The 21265-nt window shown below is 48.1% G+C and overlaps 9 protein-coding genes across 11 annotated transcripts; 5 read left to right on the top strand and 4 right to left on the bottom strand.

Moving 5' to 3' along the window:
- Positions 1-747: 747 nt before the first annotated feature.
- FOIG_11635 (uncharacterized protein) lies at positions 748-1119 on the top strand (the record flags this gene model as incomplete). The annotated part of the gene is made up of 1 exon (XM_031212207.1): positions 748-1119. One exon carries the CDS (start codon positions 748-750, stop codon positions 1117-1119), a length of 372 nt encoding a protein of 123 aa, XP_031058184.1.
- Positions 1120-2643: 1524 nt separating this feature from the next.
- On the top strand, positions 2644-4004 carry FOIG_11634 (uncharacterized protein; the record flags this gene model as incomplete). Its single annotated transcript, XM_031212206.1, has 4 exons — positions 2644-2937; positions 2984-3257; positions 3307-3437; positions 3492-4004. The coding sequence occupies 4 exons, from the start codon at positions 2644-2646 to the stop codon at positions 4002-4004; spliced, it is 1212 nt and encodes a 403-aa protein (XP_031058183.1).
- Positions 4005-4903: 899 nt separating this feature from the next.
- FOIG_11633 (uncharacterized protein) lies at positions 4904-6142 on the top strand (the record flags this gene model as incomplete). Its single annotated transcript, XM_031212205.1, has 2 exons — positions 4904-5762; positions 5817-6142. The coding sequence occupies 2 exons, from the start codon at positions 4904-4906 to the stop codon at positions 6140-6142; spliced, it is 1185 nt and encodes a 394-aa protein (XP_031058182.1).
- FOIG_11632 (uncharacterized protein) lies at positions 6137-8032 on the bottom strand. Its single transcript, XM_031212204.1, has 4 exons — positions 7752-8032; positions 7494-7699; positions 6684-7446; positions 6137-6634 (listed from the first exon to the last, which is right to left on the bottom strand). The coding sequence occupies exons 1-4, from the start codon at positions 7896-7898 to the stop codon at positions 6269-6271; spliced, it is 1482 nt and encodes a 493-aa protein (XP_031058181.1). The 5' UTR covers positions 7899-8032; the 3' UTR covers positions 6137-6268.
- Positions 8033-8261: 229 nt separating this feature from the next.
- On the bottom strand, positions 8262-12488 carry FOIG_11630 (uncharacterized protein). Of its 2 annotated transcripts, XM_031212201.1 has the most exons (7): positions 12370-12488; positions 12214-12312; positions 12042-12163; positions 11885-11994; positions 11263-11834; positions 11040-11210; positions 8262-10993 (listed from the first exon to the last, which is right to left on the bottom strand). In XM_031212201.1, exons 1-7 carry the CDS (start codon positions 12444-12446, stop codon positions 10012-10014), a joined length of 2133 nt encoding a protein of 710 aa, XP_031058178.1. In that variant the 5' UTR covers positions 12447-12488; the 3' UTR covers positions 8262-10011. The 2 variants fall into 2 exon arrangements, with proteins under 2 accessions (XP_031058178.1, XP_031058179.1); XM_031212202.1 differs by having other exon boundaries at positions 11885-12163.
- FOIG_11631 (uncharacterized protein) lies at positions 8264-9909 on the top strand. Its single transcript, XM_031212203.1, has one exon. It carries the CDS (start codon positions 8388-8390, stop codon positions 9735-9737), a length of 1350 nt encoding a protein of 449 aa, XP_031058180.1. The 5' UTR covers positions 8264-8387; the 3' UTR covers positions 9738-9909.
- Positions 12489-12932: 444 nt separating the features above from the next.
- Positions 12933-14475, top strand: FOIG_11629 (uncharacterized protein). The gene is made up of 2 exons (XM_031212200.1): positions 12933-13754; positions 13801-14475. The coding sequence occupies exons 1-2, from the start codon at positions 13417-13419 to the stop codon at positions 14030-14032; spliced, it is 570 nt and encodes a 189-aa protein (XP_031058177.1). The 5' UTR covers positions 12933-13416; the 3' UTR covers positions 14033-14475.
- Positions 14406-19383, bottom strand: FOIG_11628 (uncharacterized protein). Of its 2 annotated transcripts, none has more exons than XM_031212198.1 (4): positions 18268-19383; positions 18187-18211; positions 16536-18138; positions 14406-16487 (listed from the first exon to the last, which is right to left on the bottom strand). In XM_031212198.1, exons 1-4 carry the CDS (start codon positions 19283-19285, stop codon positions 14535-14537), a joined length of 4599 nt encoding a protein of 1532 aa, XP_031058175.1. In that variant the 5' UTR covers positions 19286-19383; the 3' UTR covers positions 14406-14534. The 2 variants fall into 2 exon arrangements, with proteins under 2 accessions (XP_031058175.1, XP_031058176.1); XM_031212199.1 differs by having other exon boundaries at positions 16536-18125.
- Positions 19384-20352: 969 nt separating this feature from the next.
- FOIG_11627 (uncharacterized protein) lies at positions 20353-20817 on the bottom strand (the record flags this gene model as incomplete). Its single annotated transcript, XM_031212197.1, has 1 exon — positions 20353-20817. One exon carries the CDS (start codon positions 20815-20817, stop codon positions 20353-20355), a length of 465 nt encoding a protein of 154 aa, XP_031058174.1.
- Between the last annotated feature and the right edge of the window lie 448 nt (positions 20818-21265).

The following is a 21265-nucleotide window of genomic DNA, read 5'->3' as shown; positions in this document are numbered from 1 at the left end:
TGCTGTAGCTGAGTTCGATGGCTGGTGGTCCGCTAGCAGAAACTAAGTACCTAGACCTTTGATAATAAAGAAAATCCATTTGCCAACAGTAGCGTATGAGTCCAGGTCATGGTCTCAACATGGCTTTCAGGAGAGAATGCCTGTAAATAAAAGGCTTCCAGCCTCATTGGTTCTCTTAAATTATTTATTCATTACTTACATCAAGGTTTTAGAGGTCGCAGACATCGAAAGACTTTCATATTTACCAAACTTGTGAAGACTGACAATCGATGATGGCCTGAACAGCTCAGCCTCAAAACGGGACTCGGACGTGGGGTGATTGATACAGAAACTCAAGATCTGACGAGATATTTCATGCCGAGAGTCTGAGTACGCCGATCAAACATTCCTTCTGCATCCTTTTATGGGGGATGATATCCACTATCCTTCCTTCAGCTCCGCTGTTTCGAGCACTACCGTTCCTTTCGCGGCGTGATATAAAACCCATGATGAACTAAAATCTGACGCTGACGAGTTGCTTCCATGATATGGGCACAGCATAATGCAGATCAACGACTTGAGCTGAAATAAAGAAACATGTCACAGGAGATAATTGTATAAAGTAGGAAACATTAACTACTTAAATTTACCTTATCGAAACCTCTTCCTAAATCTCATAAGAATTCCCGAGTTTCATCCAGAACCAAGAACTTCGACCGATATTACTGATTCCTGCAATCTCAGTTAGTCAACTTAAGTAACTCCATCATGAAATCCATCGTCGCATCAGCCCTCCTCTTCCTCGACCTCACTTCAGCTCAATACGGCGGCCAAATCAAGGTCAAAGACGACGGCTGCCCCCAATTCACAGCTGGCGAAAAGTCGCAGCCTCTCAGTTGGGTCAAGGGCAACAACATCTGCGCAGACCTTTCAGATATCTGCCCCGATGGCAGATGCTTCATGGCATTCCAAGCCCTCGTGACCGGCACCGACAGCAGAACGCCTGCCAAGATGGGGGCTTGTCCTACCGATGATTGCTCTTCGGATTGTCAGACTTGGGACGTTGACTCGCAGAGTAACAGCATTAGTGTTGATTGTGCTGAGTTTACTGGGCAGCACTACTTTTACTTGGGTGACTAAGGAGTCCTAGGAGTAGGTGGTTATGAGAGAACAGCGATTGTCAAGCATAGGCGCGATACCACCAGGGGACCGAATGCCATGATTTGTCAAAGTTGTCCAAAAAAACCATCAATATACAAAAGAATCTTATCTGACAATGGTACTTCCTGCTATGTTTTGGACCGTGTTTTGCGGCAGTGAAGACGTTTTTCTAGCCTCATGCTTGATACTATGACGCTACAATGTAAGCTAAGGGCAGTGAACATTCTGCCAAACAGTAAGCGCAACATCAATACAATGCTTTTATCATGTACATTCAAGAGGCAGGTTTCACAAAGATAAGCTACACTATGGACTTATACGTTTGTACGGAAGCGTGAAGACGTCAAACTAACAGTGACAACACGGCATAGATGTTACCTTGTATATCGGCCTCACTTATGGCCTCTGTGAAATGAACTAGATCAGAAATATGTTTCAAATAATCAGTGAAAAAGTCGATTATAGGTGATAGCACCTTGCGATTTATAGTAGTAGCCTCAAAAGATATGAACAGCCTTGTTGTTGTCTCCTGTCAGAGCGGTGGTTTGCGATCAGCAAGCCAAGATATCCAAGTTTTTCTCGTGGCTGCCTCTTGATGAGGATCGCCATGAAGGTCAGAGAAACCTAGCCGGGGATCGAAATGCACGGTCCGCAATCCTGATCTTCCGATTGACGAGATATTCGCTACCATATCGTTCACTGTGTTGGTGACATAGACTCTCGGCCAGGCATCGACAATAGTGAGACTTGAGTGAACACTGCCATAAGCTTTTTTCTTGCAAGTTTCTCTCGGAATTAAGCGAGACCGATATACGATGGTAATTATGGAAGATATACTAACAATTTTATTTGTCCATTTAGCAGCGCACGCTCCAACTCCTGTCGGATATTCGCTAAAATCTCATCACGGATTCAAGATCCACTGATTTACTCAAGCATGAACGGGCAGCCTCACTCACGGTTTTGAAGGGAGGCATGTTGTTTGGCCCGATAGTTCGGAAAGCCACTGTGTTTCACGGCTTTGTTCAATTTCTCCGGCGCCCTGTTCAGAGCCGAGCGCCGGCTATGCAAGTATCGTTCGTTTTAAGACGGCTGCTATAACGTCGGAAATAACCACCCATGTGGTCCAGTTTAAGCGAAAGCATATAATGGCTATTATATGCTTATTGAATACTAATTGCTTTTGTCCCGAGAGCTCGGTTACACGTCACTCCATCAAGCACATTCAAAAAGTACTCTGCGCCGCTTGGGACAATGACTGGGTTCTGGAAAAGCGGGAGATGGCCAGAATGAGCAGGAGCTCCACGCCTGAAACAAGACCCAAGCCCGTGGCAAAATCCTCATTTTTTCGGAATCGCACCATTCACATTCGCCAAGATGCATTGGGTGCAAGGTCCAGGAGAGGAGGGTAGTACGAGAGGCGAGACAGTTTGTTGGATAATATATCGTGACAGTTCGGCACTTTCATTGCTTTCGTGAAGTACATGTCAAAGGCTTTTCAGAATGGTGAACTCAGCGTTTGTAGGCGAACCGCCTGCTACTGAAGATGATTTCTATATCGTTCGCGGTATTCTTCGTACATATGGCCTCAACAATCTCAACGCGAGCGCAGGCTTGGTGTTTTCGATCCAGCGACCTGAAAATCCACCCGACGAGTCGAAGAAACCTGCAATCTTGGCGGGTATGATCTTGGTTATACTGGCGATTGTTGTACCGACGGTTGCAAGAGTTATCATTCGTCTCAAGGGCGCGAGGACACAGTTTGGAGCAGACGACTTGGCCATTATAGCCGCTGCAGTGAGTAAATCGGTACATTTGAATCAAATCTTGTTGACATTTTTAGTCTTTGGCCGTCAGCTATCCATGCATTGTTATAGCGATGCTCGCGGAAACAGGCGCCGGTCGACATACATACGAAAGCACCTACGAAGAATACAACCTCTATTTCTACTACCTATCGGTATGCAGGATCATCTTCTACGTCTCGGTCGGGTTGATCAAGGTTTCGATCACATTGTTCGTTCGTCGACTTGCGGATAGAGCATCGAAGAAGTGGAGGCTCTTTGCGGATATCTTTCTTGGCACGGTGGTGATCTACATCCTTCTCGCGATATTTTGTAAGTTGGGCCTTGCGCTGGACTAGTGAGTGGTATTGACTTTGCGAAGGGTTCGTGTTCACATGCAATCCCATTCAGTTTGCGTGGGACAAGAAGTTTGGTGGTTCTTTGGACAAGCCACCAGTGTGCATAAACACTGGTCTACAGAATAAATTCTTGAGCAGCATGCATGTTGCGCAGGTGAGCTGAGGTGCTTCTCTGCCATCAAATGCATTTCTAACATTATTCTCTCAGAGTATTGTTCTTCTTCTCGCACCAATCATCATCCTTTGGTACGTCAAGATCAACACCGCCAAAAAAGCCCGTCTCTTCTTCATCTGGCTTGTCGGCGGTACAACAGTCCTTGGTGGACTCCTTCAGCAAACAATGGTCACCATAACCAACGACTCGTGCTGGCAATTCACATCCGCCATGCGCTGGACCGTGCTGGACCTGACATTCGGCACACTTACCGCCTCACTCCCTGTTTTGGATGCAGCGATAATGGGGACGTGGAGCTCCATAAAGACAAAGATTGGAACGTCGGGTTCCCACTCGAGATCTAGAACGCAGGGATGGACGGACCTGGAGCATGACACGAGGAACACTACGACCGTTAGGAGGGCTACGGCGGGGGATTCGGACTCGATTGAGAATATTATTGGTGGGGATAAGGGTGGTGTTGTGGAAATGGGGATTTTGAGGACGGATGAGGTCGAGTTGACTTATGATTCGGATCCGGGGATGAAGAATTATCATGCGAAATAGGTTAAAGGTCGAGGAAGAAGACACAAGTTTAGTCTATCGGTTGCTGATCAACATTCAAAAATCTTTTCTTGTTAATACAAAAACGATATCTACAACACATTTTATCTTTCTACAAGACACATGGTTTCTCAGTAGCAAGCATCATCGCAGCAGCGCCGTTGCAGACGATGCAGCAATGGTTCGAGGTTGAGTGGAAGCCCCGCTTAGATACCGGGAATTAAATACTCCAACCTTGAAATACCCCGTCCGCTTAGCATCTATTGGATCCGTCAACCCGGATGACCCAGACAGGGCAAAAGGGCCTTGGTGCCGAGCGATGGGTTCCTGGCATAATGCGGCGCGGTAATTTCTCCGTATTTCCGGGCCATGCTAACGTTATTGAGATCTAACGGCGAACGGCTTACTGGGCCCTTAGGATTGGCATCGTGTAAGAATCGTTCGATCGGCTCTGAGGAAGTCATTGCATATGGAGTCTTGACGATTTGGAGCCTGAATGAGGATTAGAATGTTTTGGTGAGTCGTTTATAAAGATGTTTCTATATGTCAGGCCAGTATACAAAACTTGTCCTGTCTTAAGATTAGATCGGCCAACATTTGATGCTGATTTCTTCCTTAAATCCTTTGCCAAGCATCCCCTTTCTGGGAACCCATGTCCCATCTCCACGACGTTCGTTTAGTCTCCCTCACGCAATGCGATTGGCGCGAGAACGGAATACTACAGCATATTAGACCCTTGCCTTGCTATAAACCTCCCGATTCCCGTAGATTTTATTCATCTCGAACATAGAGAATCGCCACTCTCTACGTCCTTAATCACCAGTCACTCGTTTAGACAAAAGTCCAGAGTATTTTTCTGGCAGCCATTCATTTTCATCCCCCCAATTACTTAATTAATTACAATGGCGCGTTTCGTTCTCAATTCGCTGCTCTTCCTCGGCGGCGCCCTAGCGTCTCCTGTCCAGGAGCGCAATGTGGATTGCACTGGCACGAACGCCATTAGCATGCACTGCCGCTCGAATGAGGTCCCCTACACGAGAGATTTCTTCTACATCGGCGGTCGCTCTGCAAAGGGGACTTCCGGAACCATCACCGTTGATCAAGTCTACGTGGAGAAGTTGACGCCTACTAAGCAGTGGACTCAGAAGCATCCTCTTGTCTTCTTCCACGGTGGTGGTCTATCGGGAAGTACTTGGCTCAACACACCCGATAACCGTGAGGGATGGGCTAGCTACTTCACCAAGAGGGGCTATGTCGTGTACTTAGTGGATAACAATGCCATCGGTCGCAGTGCTGAGAACGCTATTGCTAGCTTCCCCATGGCCGCGGGTTCTGCTACTGAGACTGTCATGAAGTTCTTCACCTCTCCCGAGAACTATGAGACTTATCCCCAAGCTAAGCTGCACACCCAGTGGCCTGGTACTGGAGCCGATGGCGACCCTGTGTACGACCAGTTCAAGAAGTCGCTGATTCCTCTTACCACCAACTTTGTCGGCCAGGAGAACGCTCTCCGTGCTGGTGGCTGCGAACTTCTTTCTCTCCTTGGCGAGAAGGCCTTTCTCATATCCCATTCGCTTGGTAGCAGGAATCCCCTTCTGCTTTCCAACGATTGCCCTGAGTACATCGCTGGTAGCATCAATCTCGAGGCTGCTACTTCACCTTTCTGGTCTTATGCTGAGGGACTAGGTGGATTTGCTGGTTCGCCTTGGGGTTTGACCAACACACCTGTGACTTACGACCCTCCAGTCAGCGACCCATCCGGTAAGCTCACCACCACCCTCTCTTTCAGTAACCTTTGCTAACACGGTCTTTTAGAACTTGAAAGCGAGTCCGTTGGAGAGGAGACTCTCGCTCATCGCAACTGCTATCTTCAAGTCGAGCCCGCCCGCAAGCTTCCTCAGATCAATAAGGTCCCTTACCTGCTCCTGACTGGTGAAGCCTCTGTTCACATCACATACGATCACTGTGTTATCGACTTCCTCAAGCAGGCTGGTGGCAAGCCTGAGTGGATCAAGTTGACTGACTGGGGCATCAAGGGCAACGGTCATTTCTTGCATGTTGAGAAGAATAACATGCAGATTGCTGGTATTGTTGATGCTTGGATCCAGAAGAAGTCTTTCAATGGCACAAAGAGTGCTTAATCTTGCGAATACTTTTAGCTTCTATAGAGAACCCTCAATGATATCTTAGCTGGGAATCCTCGACATGCACACTGATCCAATCCTTGCGTCCGTCTCTTTTGATACATACTTCGACCTGATAACCGTCTAGTAACTATATCGGAACGCCCTGTCCTCCTTGTCTGTCAAGTCAGACTTGGGCAAGCCATTCTTATCCAAAATAACCTCGCCAGTGCTGTGAGACTCTCCAGCCAGGTCTCTCTTCTTGTTATCACGATTGCAGAGGGTGCGATAAACAATCATCGTCAGAAACAGGAGACACCAAGTGACGATGCTGGTGATGACACCCTCTCGATATCGGGGGCCATTGGTCCACAGCTGAGGGGATCCAATACAGCCTGCACAATATCCGATGAAGAACATGCAGTTTACCAAAGCTCTCTTGGTGTTGCCTTTGACATTCGACGCGGAGAGTGAGAGGAGAATCGACATTGAAGCTGTAATGCAAGACGACTATCCAAAGAGTCAGCAGATGTCAGAAACAAGAAATCACTAAACTTACCACCCATGATGCAGCGATCAGACCCCAACCAGCGCTGACATCAAGCTTCATCAGGAAGACGTTGCCGATAAGAGGTGGAATGATCAGAACCAGCACGACCAACGATCGCTGTTGGGGAAACAGGGTGCAAAGTCCGACTCCAATCCACAAGAGTCCGATCTGAACTGCTCCCGATGGTGCCGTGTAGAGCATAGTCTCGAGCTGCGTGTAGCCGATTGACTTGATGACAAGAGACGCAAAAGTAAGCACGGGCGACTGCATTGTGACCAGAACTCCGAACCAAAAGACAGCCCAAGCCTTGGGGTCCAGGAGAGTCTCTCGGAGTTGACTGGTGCTGAAGCTTGTCTTGTCACCTCCCTCGCGATCACGAGCCATTCGCATCGACAACACCTCGCGTTCTCTAGGGCTCAAGAACCAAGCATCTCTCGGACCGTTAGGCATGAGAGTGAAGAACGCAATACCAGCGACGACCGTCATCGCACCGCAGACAAGGAACAGAGTACGCCATGGCGCGAGACCAAGCGACGTGTTCTTTCCAATGCCGTACATGAGAAGGCATCCGACAACTTGTGCAACGCCATTCATGGTGACCCAAAGCGCAGTACGAAGTGTGTGTTCTGATTTCCGGTACCAGATGGATGTGATGGTGACAAAGGCTGGTGATACGGCACCTTCGCTAAAGCCAAGGAGGAAACGAACGGCGGCAAAACCGGCAAAGTTGTGGGGAGCTGCGAGACACATGCAGATGGTGCCCCATACGATACTAGAAGCTTATCAGTGAGAACTTGGTGGAGAGAATGATGCACGTACACTGTGACTCCGACAAACTTGGTTAGGTGCAGTCTGCTCATGAGGTAGATACAGGGATATTCAGCGACCAATTGGCCGACGTAGAAGATAGAGCTGCACCAGGAGTACTGAGAGCTGGTCAAATTGAGGTCGTCGATGAGACCAAAGACCGCAGCGTAGCTCAAACTTTGCTTGTCGAGGTACTGGAGGAAGAAGACGAAGCACATCTGTAGACTTTTGTGAGCCATGAAGACACTCGATGGCGATGCGGTCACTTACGAATGGCAGGATGACCATGTCAATCTTGCGAAGAACCGCTTTCTCTTCTTCCGGAGTGTATGAATCGTCCATGTCGAGGATCTCACCCCTTGCCTCAGGCTCATCAAGCTTTGGCGCAGACATTTTCTTCTCAAGAGCATTATCCATGATTGCGAGTTGATGGTGAAACAAAGAAATGATCTGGATGATGTCAATCCAAGTGCATGATGGGCTACGCTGATCCTTCCTGGGGAACACCTCAATTATATCATGATCCCAACAGCTTGGTTCGCCGTTGTCAAAATTTCATCAAATGACAGCTCCGGGCATCGGATATTCGGTGACAGGAGCCACTATGGGGAAAACCTTATCATAATGCGGGGAAGGACATGGAGCCGACGAGATAGACCATCGATCCGATGGCTCAATGTCGGGAATAGTGACATTTTGCCGATAGCCATGTTGCCGACTGCGGTAATCTCGCCCGCTATCGGCAATGATCGGCGAAGAGCGTTACACAGACGAGGGGTGCTTGAGAGGAGATTGTGATAAAAAGCCACTGTCTTGGATTGTTTCTGGGCCGATATCTCAATTTTATCTCACTTATCTTGGCTTTGAACTGAGATTGCATGGTTCATTTATCCCACAGACTTCAACATGACTCAAGTCGATACAGTTCCTGGCGCAGACATCAAGCCATGGCTTCGTCATCCTCCCAAGAAGCATCTCTTCATCCACGCCAACATCATCGATGTCTCGACAGGTAAAATTTTCGAAGATGCATCGCTATCCACGAAAGACGGCAAAATCGAGACCGTCTACCCCTCAACACCAAGCCAATATCCCGATGGCTACAACGTCGTGGACTGCAAGGGCCGATACCTATGCCCAGGTCTATTCGATGCGCACGTTCATCTCTGCGCGACACCGGGCTTCACAGACTTATCCCGTGTCTTTGGAAACCCCAATGACATTTCGCTGTTGCGGCAGCCATATGTCGCTTCGCAAATGCTCTACCGCGGCTTCACATCAGTTCGTGACTGCGGTGGCGCTCAGCTTCCACTGAAGGAGGCCATTGAAGAGGGCGTTTTCCCCGGCCCCCGTCTGTTCATCTCAGGTCACGCGCTTTCGCAAACAGGTGGCCATGGCGACTTGAGAAGTTCTTACGAGAAGCATGAATGCTGTGGCGGACACGCTATTGGGTCTTTGGGCCGTATCTGCAATGGTGTGCCCGAGTGCATGGCCGCTGTTCGCGATGAGATTCGCTGTGGAGCGGACTTTATCAAGATAATGGGATCTGGTGGCGTTGCATCACCGACCGACAAGCTGGAACAGCTGCAATTCACCACGTCAGAGATTCAAGCGATGGTGGAGTGTGCGAACAATGCTGGGACCTTCGTCACGGCGCATGCATACACAACTAAGGCTATCAGGCATTGCATCGACAATGGAGTCAAGGGAATTGAGCATGGTAACTTCGTTGATGCCCCAACGGCTCGTCTCATGGCAGAGAAGGGTGTCTATCTCACCCCGACACTTATCACTTATGCCCAGATGGCCACGGACAAGTGGAAGAACTTCTTACCACCAGAGTCACAAGTCAAGAACGCCCAAGTGTTAAAGTCCGGCCTCGAAGCTCTCCGCATTGCCTCGGAAGCTGGCGTGACCATGTGCTATGGCAGCGATCTCCTCGGCCCCCTCGGCTCTGCGCAGACACAGGAGTTTTCTCTCCGCTCTCAAGCACTCAAGCCTCTTGAGATATTGCGAAGTGCAACAGTGAATCCTGCTAAGATGATGGGTTGTGAGACTACTCTGGGTCAGCTGAAGGAGGGTTTCCAGGCGGATGTTCTCATCATGGACAAGAACCCATTGGAGCAAATCGAGATCTTCGATCATCCAGAGAAGTACATCTTAGCGGTCATGAAGGACGGTCTGGTGTATCGCAGTCAGTTGGAGTCTTTGGCGGTTGACGGTGGAATTCCGATTCGATTCAACTCAGTGCTGTAGTATCTGATAAATGTCGGGAGCAATACACATGGAACAACAAAGATTTTGAGTATCAAGTTGGGAAAAGCATAAATACAAGTGTCGTTTTTCTGCCTCAAGGACTATACTTTGAACGTTGTATATTAATAATTAGTTCATGACCGTAATTCTTCCCGATTATGTTCTTTCTTGTGCAAGATTGAGTGGCAAATCACACCCGGATCGCACAAAAGGTTCAATAAATCTCCATTGTAGCATTTCAACTCTCAAAACATCGATTGCCTAAACCCAAGCTTCATGGCGCCATATCGGGAGGATAGCCTGCAAAGTCCAGCACATCAAAGCCTGTGAGCCCCATCAAAAATGGCTGGTCGTCATTATACGTCGTCGACAGGCGATATGTCTCAAACGGATCAAGCTGGTCGCCGGCCTGAAGCTGTGGAACCGGTAGACGTGACATGAGTGGCTCGAGAACTGCATCAGTGCGTGAGCTCCATTCCATAACCTCAGGCCCCGTAGACCAAAACTCTGCGTCGGCACCTGGAGGTACCTGTGTATTCTGGTCGGCACCTAATGCGCCTTCGCCAATCGCTTCGTTGTTATTAGAATTCTGCGACTGTTCTTGGTTCGACAGCCACTCCGCCCATTCATTATACGCAGACGACTGTAGCCCCTCGTCAGTAACGTTGGCAGGAGGCTGCCCAGACCGACTAAGCTTGCTCCAGGCCTCGTTCGAGATGGACCGAAGGGCTTCGACAAACCTAACACCAACTTGAGCATTTGGGTTCCCTGTCGCCATTCTTCGCAAGAAGTCTAGACCAAATCTGACGCGTCTTTCGTATCCGGGATCCCTATCAAGGATACCTGCTATGAGAGTGACGATGGTAGCAATACTGCAGCCTTGGAAGTCCGTGAATGAGAATCTCGTGGTGTAACCAGTCTGGTTCAGATCCTCAAAGAGCTGAAGCAGCTTTTTAGAAGCCTTTGCGCATGACTTTGATAGCTTTTCAGCCTTTTCGTCAATATTGCATGGCTCTGGGTTGTCTCCGAGATGTCGTCGAAGAGTCATTCTCACAAGAGTAATGAGAGACATCTTACCCATAACGATCCATGCATAGTAATAGTTGAGCCAGATATGAAAGACAGCGCGATATCGTGAGTCTTGCGGAGGAATTGTCTCCAGATCGAAGTCTCCGGGTAACGAGTCTTTCCACTCTCTTAGCTGGTTCTCCAGGCTCGATGTATCTGCCCGACCTGAATCGCTCGTTACTGTTGACCTGCAAATATCAGCATGTGAAGTGGAGCAGTAGATTGCGGACGTACTCCCAATCAGCCACTCTGTCCAAGATTGATATGAGACGAGCGAATGCTATTTGCAGCAGAACGTTGTTGAACTTCTGGGAGTCGTCAAATTCTGGCATAACAGTCGGTAATGGGACCGTAATGATCTCGGGTGCCACCGATCGTGGCCTGTTGAGCTTTATTGTCGAGCACCTGCTTCGCATCAGTACGGTTGGAGCCGACAGGAGGAGTGACCCGGACTTACCTTTCAAGTGAGTATATTGACCACCACAGTCGACGACGAACTTCTCTTTCTCGCGCGTCCATTGCTTGGTCGTCCAAATCCTGATGTAGGTCAAATGCCAGAGCCTTCCTCAAAGCCATTCCCGTGTAGACATAGGACGACCCAACTGCATTCTGCGGCATGAGATAGACACCGAGTATCAAGCATACTTGGATAGACCTGAGGCCTGGAAGCTCGATTATATCCGGCACAAGGACCTTAGCCTGCTCGAAGAACAAACGCCCGGGATCGTGTTCATCAATTCGCGAATGGCCCGGTCGTTCTAAAGGGGTCCAGTGGCTGCCAAGTGCGAAGATTGTCAATGCGAGACAGATGAAACTGGGATCGAACCTTAAGGGACACGTTTGATTGGTGTAGAACTGCTCAATCTCATGAATGAGTTGTGATTGGTCGAAATAGAAGAAGACATCGGTGCCTCGTCTGATGCAGACATGAACAAGAAACTCAGCGATAGATCGAGGAGGAAATGAGTCGACAATCTTCTTGAGGCGGACCTGTTCTGCGAGCGATGGGTTGTTTGGTCGCGTAATATTCTTGATAGATTCAGTCTCATATAACTGTCAGGTGCGGGAAAAATACTTACAGCCTGTAGATTGACCATATCCTGCTCCTCAGGGCCTGATATTGGGTCCAAAGAAAAGGCTTCGCGTAGTCTTGTCAGGAATCGGGGCCATAGTATGCCTTCAGTCTGGTCTGCATCTGTAAGTTCAGTGTCTACATAAACGTGTAATCGTTCGTACGGCTTTCTATGGAAATGTTCTCCTGTGGTGTTGCTCCCGTTTGAGACGAGGCAGCTACGGCAGTAATGGTAGCATCTCCAGCGGGCATTGGGCTTTGACTTTGTCGCGGAGACAACCTATCTCTACATTTTGTCAGATTAACTTAGCTGTCGATCCTGCAATTGTCACATACCTGTCAAAGCGACAACTAAGCTGACCCGCTTCACATCTTTGACAAATGCCTGGACTCGACTCAATGCATTTGCTCTTCCGAGCCTTGCATCGATCGCACCTGATATCGGTGACATCATCAGTTCTGAGTCCAGTACGTTGCATTAAACGGACTTACGCTCGAGGCGCACGTTTTCGGTTCTCTTCGGCAACGCGTCTACGGCGGCGACGTCGAGCCGCGGGTGTTGAATCCATGGTTCTGATGCAAGATTATGGAGATTTACGGGTAGTGGAACCTCGGCTGCTTGTCCTTGTAGAGCGCTAGGTTTGTCGGTAATTTGTACTGGGCTGGCGTCTTATCGGGTATCTGATAGCGGTCCCCAAATGCTGGGTCTTAGTCGATTATCTCTTTTGCCCCTTGTAGTCCTGGCATTCTGTTAGTGGCGTAGCAGAGTTGAAAGTTGCCTACCCCATACCATCAACAAAATTGATTCTCTTGCCTTTTTCTGCATTAATGTCTCGCATTACCCACTGGTATATTATCAAAGCAGAGAATCCCGCTTGAAAGCACAAACCCATGTCCAAACATCCTATATATTCTACTGAAGAAATGCAGATATCTATTTCTGCTCCTCACTCCTCTGCTTCCCACCACAATTCCATCAGCTACCCCACCTATTGGGTCAACCACCCCAAAACTGCGTCACGCAATCCCGTTATTGACTCGTTTCTTGAGGCACAGCTTCTGCTGTGTCCTTTCGTTTCCAGAATCACCGCTGCAGAGCGTCTTTTGAGCGAGTCATGACAGTTCCTTCATGGGTAACTTGAGTCACAGCGCTGCAGCGATGCCCAACGTCTGCAGCCAACATATTGTCGATCTTCCCCAAGAAAAGACTCCCCGCCTCGAGGTAGTAGAGATAGGAGTGTGGCACAGAGGGGAGCCCCATTGAGACCCCTACGAATTTCTATTTTTGCTTACACCGCTCAGTGCCGGATAGCAATCCCCGAGTCATTCGAAAATCTGGGGTAGCATTGATCTACACATTGCATAAAACTACCCAACTCAAAATTACGCGACACGTATCAGATGCGTACATTTAGTCAGCATGGTTTCGTGAATATAAATCAGGCTCCTAGCCCTCACTAGACTTACCAGCACAGCAAACCATTCACTGCAACACTCTCGTACAGAAGTCTTCGTATCTGTCTTGAATTCTCCCTGACTATGGCGCCGGCCCAGACCCAAGATACATCAGAGAATACTCAAAAGAGTTCCGATCTATTGGAGCATCCCAAGGGCGAATCAGTACTCACAGACAAAGACCGAAAGGCACTCGTCTTCACCGACAAGCACAGTTCTCCAGATGTCTACGTCAACTCCAGCAAAGACACTCTGTGGCATCCCTGGACAGGAACACTAGAGCTCAAGCCTCTCCGATTTGAAACGAGATCTGGTAGTTTCGTCATTGGGCTGAGAACGCCTGTCGATTGTTGGCTCGGAAAACATAGACATAGAGGTACAGTCACAGCTGTTACACTTTCTGGGAATTGGAGATACAAGGAGTGAGTACAGGACCTCGGCCCACGGTGCGTTGACTGACATGGATAGGTATGACTGGGTCGCTGGACCTGGGGACTACGTTGTTGAGAACCCAGGAACTATTCACACGCTGTTCATGGGTGCTGGCGCAGAGGTGGTGTTTACCATTACAGGAAGCCTCGAGTTCTTCAATGACGATGACAGCTTAAGGGAGACAATGGACATCTTCAGTTTCGCGGAGCTTTATTATGACCATTGCAAGGAGAAGGGTGTCGAGCCAAATGAGAAACTATGGTACTAAGCAACATCAACCTGAGGTTTGGGTTAATAGTATGTTAGTACTTTAGAGTTCAAATTCTTAGCCTTTCCGAGGGCAGCCTTTGTCACTGATAGAAGAAATATTGTCCAAAGGTCTGACCTGAATTCCTTGGTAACTTTGTCCAGTGCCCAGTGCCCAGTGATCCCGAGTCATGCATGGCGGCCAACAGCCCGGGTATGTCTGTGAATAGCTAACAATGAGAACTTGGAGCGCGCTATGTCTATCTGAAGACCCCTGAGTTGGATGCAACTACGCCATGACAATATTCTAAATCTCACTTGGAAAGTCAGAAGTCGAATAGCTTCTCGGTTATTCTAGCTAACAGAAGGTCAATCTAAAACACCTTGAAAAAAAAAGCATACTCTGGGGACATTTCTAGAAGGACAAGCAATTTCTTAGTATATCTCACTCGGGTAATCCAAGTATAAGTATTTATCTTATATGATAAGAGTGCTACCTCTTGTCATTCCAAGATTTATCCAAGTCAATAGTGAAATCCATCCAGGTTCGTCTCCATTTCCATGTAAGATGGCGGCAGCCCAGCCTTACCGACGTCAAAGCTTAATATAACAAGTCTCCCAGAAATACAATCCACAATGACTGTACTCCCCGGTATGCTTATTTCGGCGTCTAGACACTCTGGAGAGAGCCTAAAGAACTTCTCGTTCCCGATCGTGATCCATGTCTGATCTCGTCTCAGAACCGGCCGGGTGGGCCACACACGCACCCTTTGACGAAGAGGTTCGACCACAGGAATGACATTGCCGTCAAGAATGACGTCTCCACTATTTAGCTGATTGAAGAAACCTCGAAGGTTGCGAATATAGCCGATATCTGCAAGGCGTTTGTAGTTATGATGTTCCAAATGCCAGCCACAGATGGAGAGATCCATGTGGAATGTTACAAGGATCTTGCAATCCTCCGAATAAAGGCAGTATTTAACCATCCCTCTGATGTCGAAGGAACAAGTGTAGTTCCCCGGTTCCACATTACAGATCGTAATAGACCTTTCATTGGCAACAACCACCGTGGCGAAATCAGGCGAGAACTGGATGAAGTTGCTGTCGCCTACCAGCAGGCATTCGAATTTATTCCGGCGCAGTGACCAAACCTCATGGCCGTCCGCCGTATGCAATACCACTGTTCTCCCATTTGGTGATGTTTCAACGTCGAGAATCACGTTATCCCGGCTTTTCGCGCTTTTCAGGACTTTGCTTTGAGTGTGAGGGTCCCATATCCGGACAGTATTGTCATCCGAAGAAGCTGTAAGAATCATAGTGAAGTCATGCGAAAGCTCAACTGACCAATTAAAACTTGTAGATGGGAAGTCAAAGGCCTGCTCACAATTTCCGCTTTGAATATCATGTATCAGAGCAGTTCGTGTGCTGAGGACTGCAATAAGTTTTGTCGCGTCTTCTGAAAACATCAACGACTCGTATTTCTTGTCGCACAAGCAGTTTTTCAGTTCGTGCATAAATGCTCCATTTCGAGCATTCCAGATCCCTATGCGGCCCTCCACATCTCCGGAAGCTATCATACGTGAGTCGGGAGAAAATACCGCTAACAGGATATCGCAGTCATGGCCCCTGAGCACCTTTTTGCATTTACCCGCATCTAGATCCCAGATACGTAAAGTCCGGTCGACAGAAGCAGAAACAAGCACTTGATTGCAAGGCGAGATGGCCGCTGTATTGACCTTTCCTGTATGGCCCTTCAATATCTTCTCGCATCTACCCGTGTGAGTGTTCCATAGTCTTACTGTTGCATCATCCGAGGATGTGGCTACCATCTTCGAGTCCTTTGAAATGACAGCTGAGTTGACCGCTCCTGTGTGTCCCCTCAAAATGATATGGTCCCAAGTCTGTGTCTTCCAGATTCTTACGAATTGGTTTCCACTTGCTGTGAGCAAGACCTTCGAGTCGCGAGAGAAGGCAAAAGCCTTCCCTGTAGGTGAGGGATACTTCAAGACTTCGTCACACTCTCCCGTCTGCAAGTTCCAGATCCGTACCGTACCACCAGTTGAGCTCGAGGCAAGGATTCTGGAATCTTGTGAGAAGACTACTGACTGGATTTTACCAGAGTGTCCCGCTAATACATGCTCACATTTACCAGTCTTCGTTGAAAGAATTCGAATAGTATTGTCAGCATATATCGATGCGATAGTTTTTGAATCAGGTGAGAAGATAGCTGACTTGACTACAGCACTGTTACCTATAACCAAGGAGCATGGGCCCCACTCATCCTCGACTACTGGCCAGGCTAGAAGCCAGCTAGGGACTCGACTCGCGAAAAGACGTCTCACGATACTATTTGTTGGCGAGAATACTATTGCTGACGAATAGACCTGTAGTGGGGCTTCATCAATAATGGAAAAGTGAGTTCGGATGAATCTCAGAGCGTCTTTGACAAGGTCCGAGAGGTCTTCACAGGAGTATTTCTGTAGATTGTAAGTATGACGCACTCGGATTTGAAGAAGACAACGTACCTCTAGCCATTCATCCAATGCATGTAATATAGTCAGACAGTCGGTGGTATGACCAAGCAGACTCATTGTTTCCAACCAATGGAGCAGATGCTTTTCTAAAAAGGGATAGATCTCATGCGCCTCGCACTCTTGGGTGTTCGAGGAGACATAATGGTGTACCCAGTAATGACAAGCATAGTAAAGCTCCGGAGGTATGAACTTCTGCGGGTCCAGGCCTTCGATCTCAGATGGAGACGTTCCCGGAAAGGGTAGTCTGCATATGTTTTCACGAAGTATAGAACCCATGATGAAGAGGCAACGACTTGCCAGTCTCCGGTGCGTGGCCTTTTCGTCCACCCAGAACTCCATAGCTCCTTGCAGATCAGGATCAACGAGATAATCCCGGAACGATAGATGTAGGATCCTAACAGGGACTTCTGGGGTTTTGGGTACGTCGAGAACAGACTGAAGAACCTTGATCTTCATATCAATTGTCGTGGCAGGGATTTTAAGCAATAATGATAGAGCATTGATTGTCAACGGCGTTGCTAATGTGACGATGGCGCCAACGATTGATTGGAAGCTTTTGACGATCTCTTCTCGCTCTCTCCTCGGTCTATTGACCACTTGTGAGGCGAGAATGGAGGAGTATATGTCGTTAAGCCGAGACATATGCGTGCGGCTACTGGACTCAAGAATCCTTACCAGAAGCTCATCCGGGCCACCAAGAGTAGCATCATTCAAGAACCGACAAATAGTTGCCGCAGCGATGAACAGGGGTAGTGTCATGGAAACAAGCTGTCTAATCTTCACAGTGCCCGGCCACTGCTCAGCTAGCCGTTGGTCGCTGCGAACCACATAATTAAAGTTCTGTCGTATTATACCCAACTCGTGTTGGAGAAATATAGATATGTCGTGCTCCATGATATCTTGTGAAATGCTGTGGAGCTCAAGACCCTGGTACATACCGTTGATATCTAGGAATCCAAGCTGAATCGGAAGTTCTGGTCTGCTCGTAATTAACACTCTAAGTTTCAGCGAACCTAGGTATTCCATATCAGCAAAAAGTGAAATTATACGTTTGATTTGGAATTCCCCTTCACACTCATCAAGGGCGTCTATGACAATGACAAGGGACGTTGGATCTGATGAAGAAGCTGCCAATTTCCTAAGAGGCTCTTTGAAAAGCTTCTCAAACTGCTCAGCAAGAGTTTTCGTTGGGAGCGACGGATCGGCATCGATGGCATTTTTGATCAAACTGATCATACCAGGGATATTTATTGCTAATTGGCGTGCCAGGGTAGGAATCAGCTTCGACATATTCCCTCGGCTTGCCTCTCCTCTTTTGAAGAAGAAGTTTGCACCAAGACAGTCTCTCTCCAACTGCCGCTGTGCAACAGTACGTGATATGGTCGACTTCCCTGTTCCCGCCATACCATTTAGCCAGAATATGGTCTTTGACTCAGAACTCGTGACCCATTCGTCTATCTCAGCGAGAAGCTGAACTCGTGTCTCTGGTAGGCACATCGGGCTATGTTCCTCGGCGTAAGAGTTGAATAGAGCTTCAGCTACAAAGGGGAGCTGGTCAAGGGTCGAGGTGAGATCGGTCTGCTGCATTCGATGACTGTTAAGAGATAAATAAACTAGCCATACTTACGAGCGAGTGACTTACCTCATGGAGTCCACTTTGCCTTCCACTGATGTAACATTAGTAGCAGGTCCAACTAGAAGATGGCGAAGCTAGTATACTAACGTGACTGTAGTATCTCAAGAACTCGTGGAGACTCTTTGAGTTGCCGCACGGGAACGTGGCCAAGAAGCTCTACGGCAAATGCAGCAGCAGTAGATGCTGCATATCTCTGCCACTGATCATTCTTGTGGCTATCGGCATAATCGCAGATACCGCGAATAACGAGGCATGGGAACCTATCGACCAAGCCTGCGGCTTCCATCTCGACACACAAGCATTGGTGGCCTAGGCTCTCTGCGAGGTTATCTCTAAAAGTCGCGTCTTTGATAAGAGTGTTGCCTGAAGCAATAACTCCATAATGGATCATCGGCTCTGTAGTTTCCCGTTCCTCGCGATCGATTTTGCGAGAGATATCGCACTTCGCGCATGTCTTCCCACCAACGTGGTCATAGTCTGATGGGAAAAGACGGTCGTTCTCTGAGCCCTGGTAGGTGAAGTTACTGCCAGGACGTTTCATGCCAGGGTTAGCTATCAACATAGCCTCCACGAGTTGTGGTATCTTGGAAGGTCGAATCTCGTGCTCAGCCTGCAAGTTCGCCAGGGCTTTCAATAGGACTGCAGGTGGTTTGTCAAGCGACCCTGTTCGTTCCCAAACCCCATTCGCTTTCGCCTTGCCAAAATCATATTGCACGACGCCCCCAGTTGCACCATGCGGCTGACCAACAACAACATCACCAAGTCTAATATCCTGATCGTCGTTAGGTCTGGCTATAGCTCCACCAATACCGACCAAGAGACCAAAACGGAGTTGCGGCAAAGAGTGTACAAGATCCGAGGCGCTGGTGGCAGCGGAAGTTGTTCCATAGACCCCTGCTGGTAGAGAAGCGATGACGATGTTATGTTGCCCTATGCGGCCCCAAATATAATTATTGGTATCCGAAGAAGATGGATGAAAGCTATCTGGTTCAGAGTGCTCCTCATCCAGTAGTGCCCTTGCTGCTGCTTGCTCGATGGCAAGGGCCGCGATCCAACCAATAGTATAGAGAGACGGACTATCAAGCTTCGTCTTCTCGCACTCCATTCCTATGTTGACTACCGACCAGATAAGGTCGCATATACTGTTACTCTCGGGCTAGAGCATGACGGAACTAAATGTACGGTAAGATTGGTAACCAGGCAGGTAAAAAGAGGTAAGGATGCGGGGTTGCGGCTGAGCGCGTTTCGTCATCTTATTTGATAAGGGACAGGCGGAATAATATCCGTCCCGGCGATTGTGCATTTTTGCGCGGCTGAAAGTTGGTTGGATGAGTCGCAAAATCAGGCTGAGCTGATGTATGGCCTGCCGAAGGATTTATTAGAAAGCTACTGATCAAAGGAAGAGACACATCTGTTCGTTCAAGATAAAATGGGCCGGGCGTTAGGACCCCTATACAGCACCATTTGTTCTTGAAGGTTTTTATCGCATTATCCGTAGGATACGTGCGCAGTTACAGTCACTCAATGTCAAGCGTTAAAGTGTAACAGATAGGTTTGCGATGGGCAAACATGCCGATACTTAGTAACAGACAGCATTATAAACATTTTAGTAAAGGAAACAATACAAAGTTTATAATTAGTTACCAAGATATTGCAGGGTCATGTTGTACCGTTCTATGGGGGAAATGATCTTAAAGCCGCAGTAACAGATGATTGATTACTAGATAGTTAGAGCTTATGATATCTTAGTGGGATACATCGAACCAGAAGAAATAAAAAAGAAAATAAAAACCTCCCAGTTGCAGTGCTAAGTGTCTCGTGATAAGCACGCGAGGCTTTGACAGAGACGACTCCTTCGACTTTTGTAACATTAACATCCGCAACCGCATCGTAATATGCACGTCGTTAATCTGACAACAAATACCACAATCATGGAGCAAGACCAGACAATGCTCCTCAGGCACTATGGTTCTAAAAGGTGGTTTCACCCTTCGCCCGGTTGTTCGCGAGGACCTAAAAGCATCCCAATGTTAGGTCATTTTCGACTAGTATTTAGTTTTTTATGTTTCTCACCTAGTTCTTGATGAAAACGGAGGCCGCCATGGATATCGCCTGCTCACAAGCCTCATTAGACAAAGGTGTGAAGGGCGATCCAGCCTGTTGGCTTGTTCATCACTTTTTTCGAGCTGGTTGCTTATCTGACTGCACCGGCTTTGGGACTATCCTCTTCTTCTGGACTGTACCAGTGGCGGGCTGTTGAGTGGGCAGATAATTCTGCTTGGTGTCGGGACACTTTGGGCGAAGTTCGCACCGGAAAGTGAACTCGATGGGCTTGTCTTCAGGCTCTTCAGCCTGAACACCACGAAAGATTACAGGAATCACCATGGGGTACATGGATTGGTTCCTTGAGGTCTTGTTGCGAATAATAAGCTTTTTCAAGTTGTGGTGGCGGTGCACTGTGACCGGTGGTGCTGGCACGGTGAGTTGGTCGTCATCATCGCAGGCTACCTTAGCGCGTTTGCCGCCCTTGAAGGCCTTGACGAAAACAACTTTGGAGGAGTTACCGGTGGAGACAGGAGCTTGGTCTTGAGGTTCAGAGTCCTCAGCCTTGCGCTTCTGAGAACGTGTGTGAACCATGGTGAGTAGGTCGTGAGCGTGAGCGTACAACTGGATGATGTACAAAGCTGAAGCGTACAAAGCTATTGTACGATATTGTTTGTAGTGCAGATGCTGATGGTGCACAAGGGTTTATTGTACAGCGTCGTATTGTACAATATGGAATCTGATATGGCAGGCTGACCTCAAACGATTCCGTGATGCATTTGCAAGGTTGAGATTTCTGGGACAGAACAATGGAGAAGAGGCAGATTTTATAGGCCAGGGAAACTTTCCTTGAGCAGTAAAGCTTCAAAAAGACCTCCAATTATCAGAGGATATATAACCAGTATTTGGCAGAGAGCCATGTAGAAAGTTGAGAAACTTTCGTATTTGAGCCGCAGAAAGTTTGCACTCGAGACGATATAAATTCTGCGCCAATTTAGTCAACCCTCAGTGGTCAAAAACCTATTTAGGTTCAAAAAGTGAA

The sequence above is a fragment of the Fusarium odoratissimum genome, assembly GCF_000260195.1.
Source record: "Fusarium odoratissimum NRRL 54006 unplaced genomic scaffold supercont1.22, whole genome shotgun sequence".
NCBI classification, from domain to species: Eukaryota; Fungi; Ascomycota; class Sordariomycetes; order Hypocreales; family Nectriaceae; genus Fusarium; species Fusarium odoratissimum.
The sequence above is the reverse complement of the archived record's forward strand: the minus strand, read 5'-3'. Positions and strand labels throughout refer to the sequence as shown.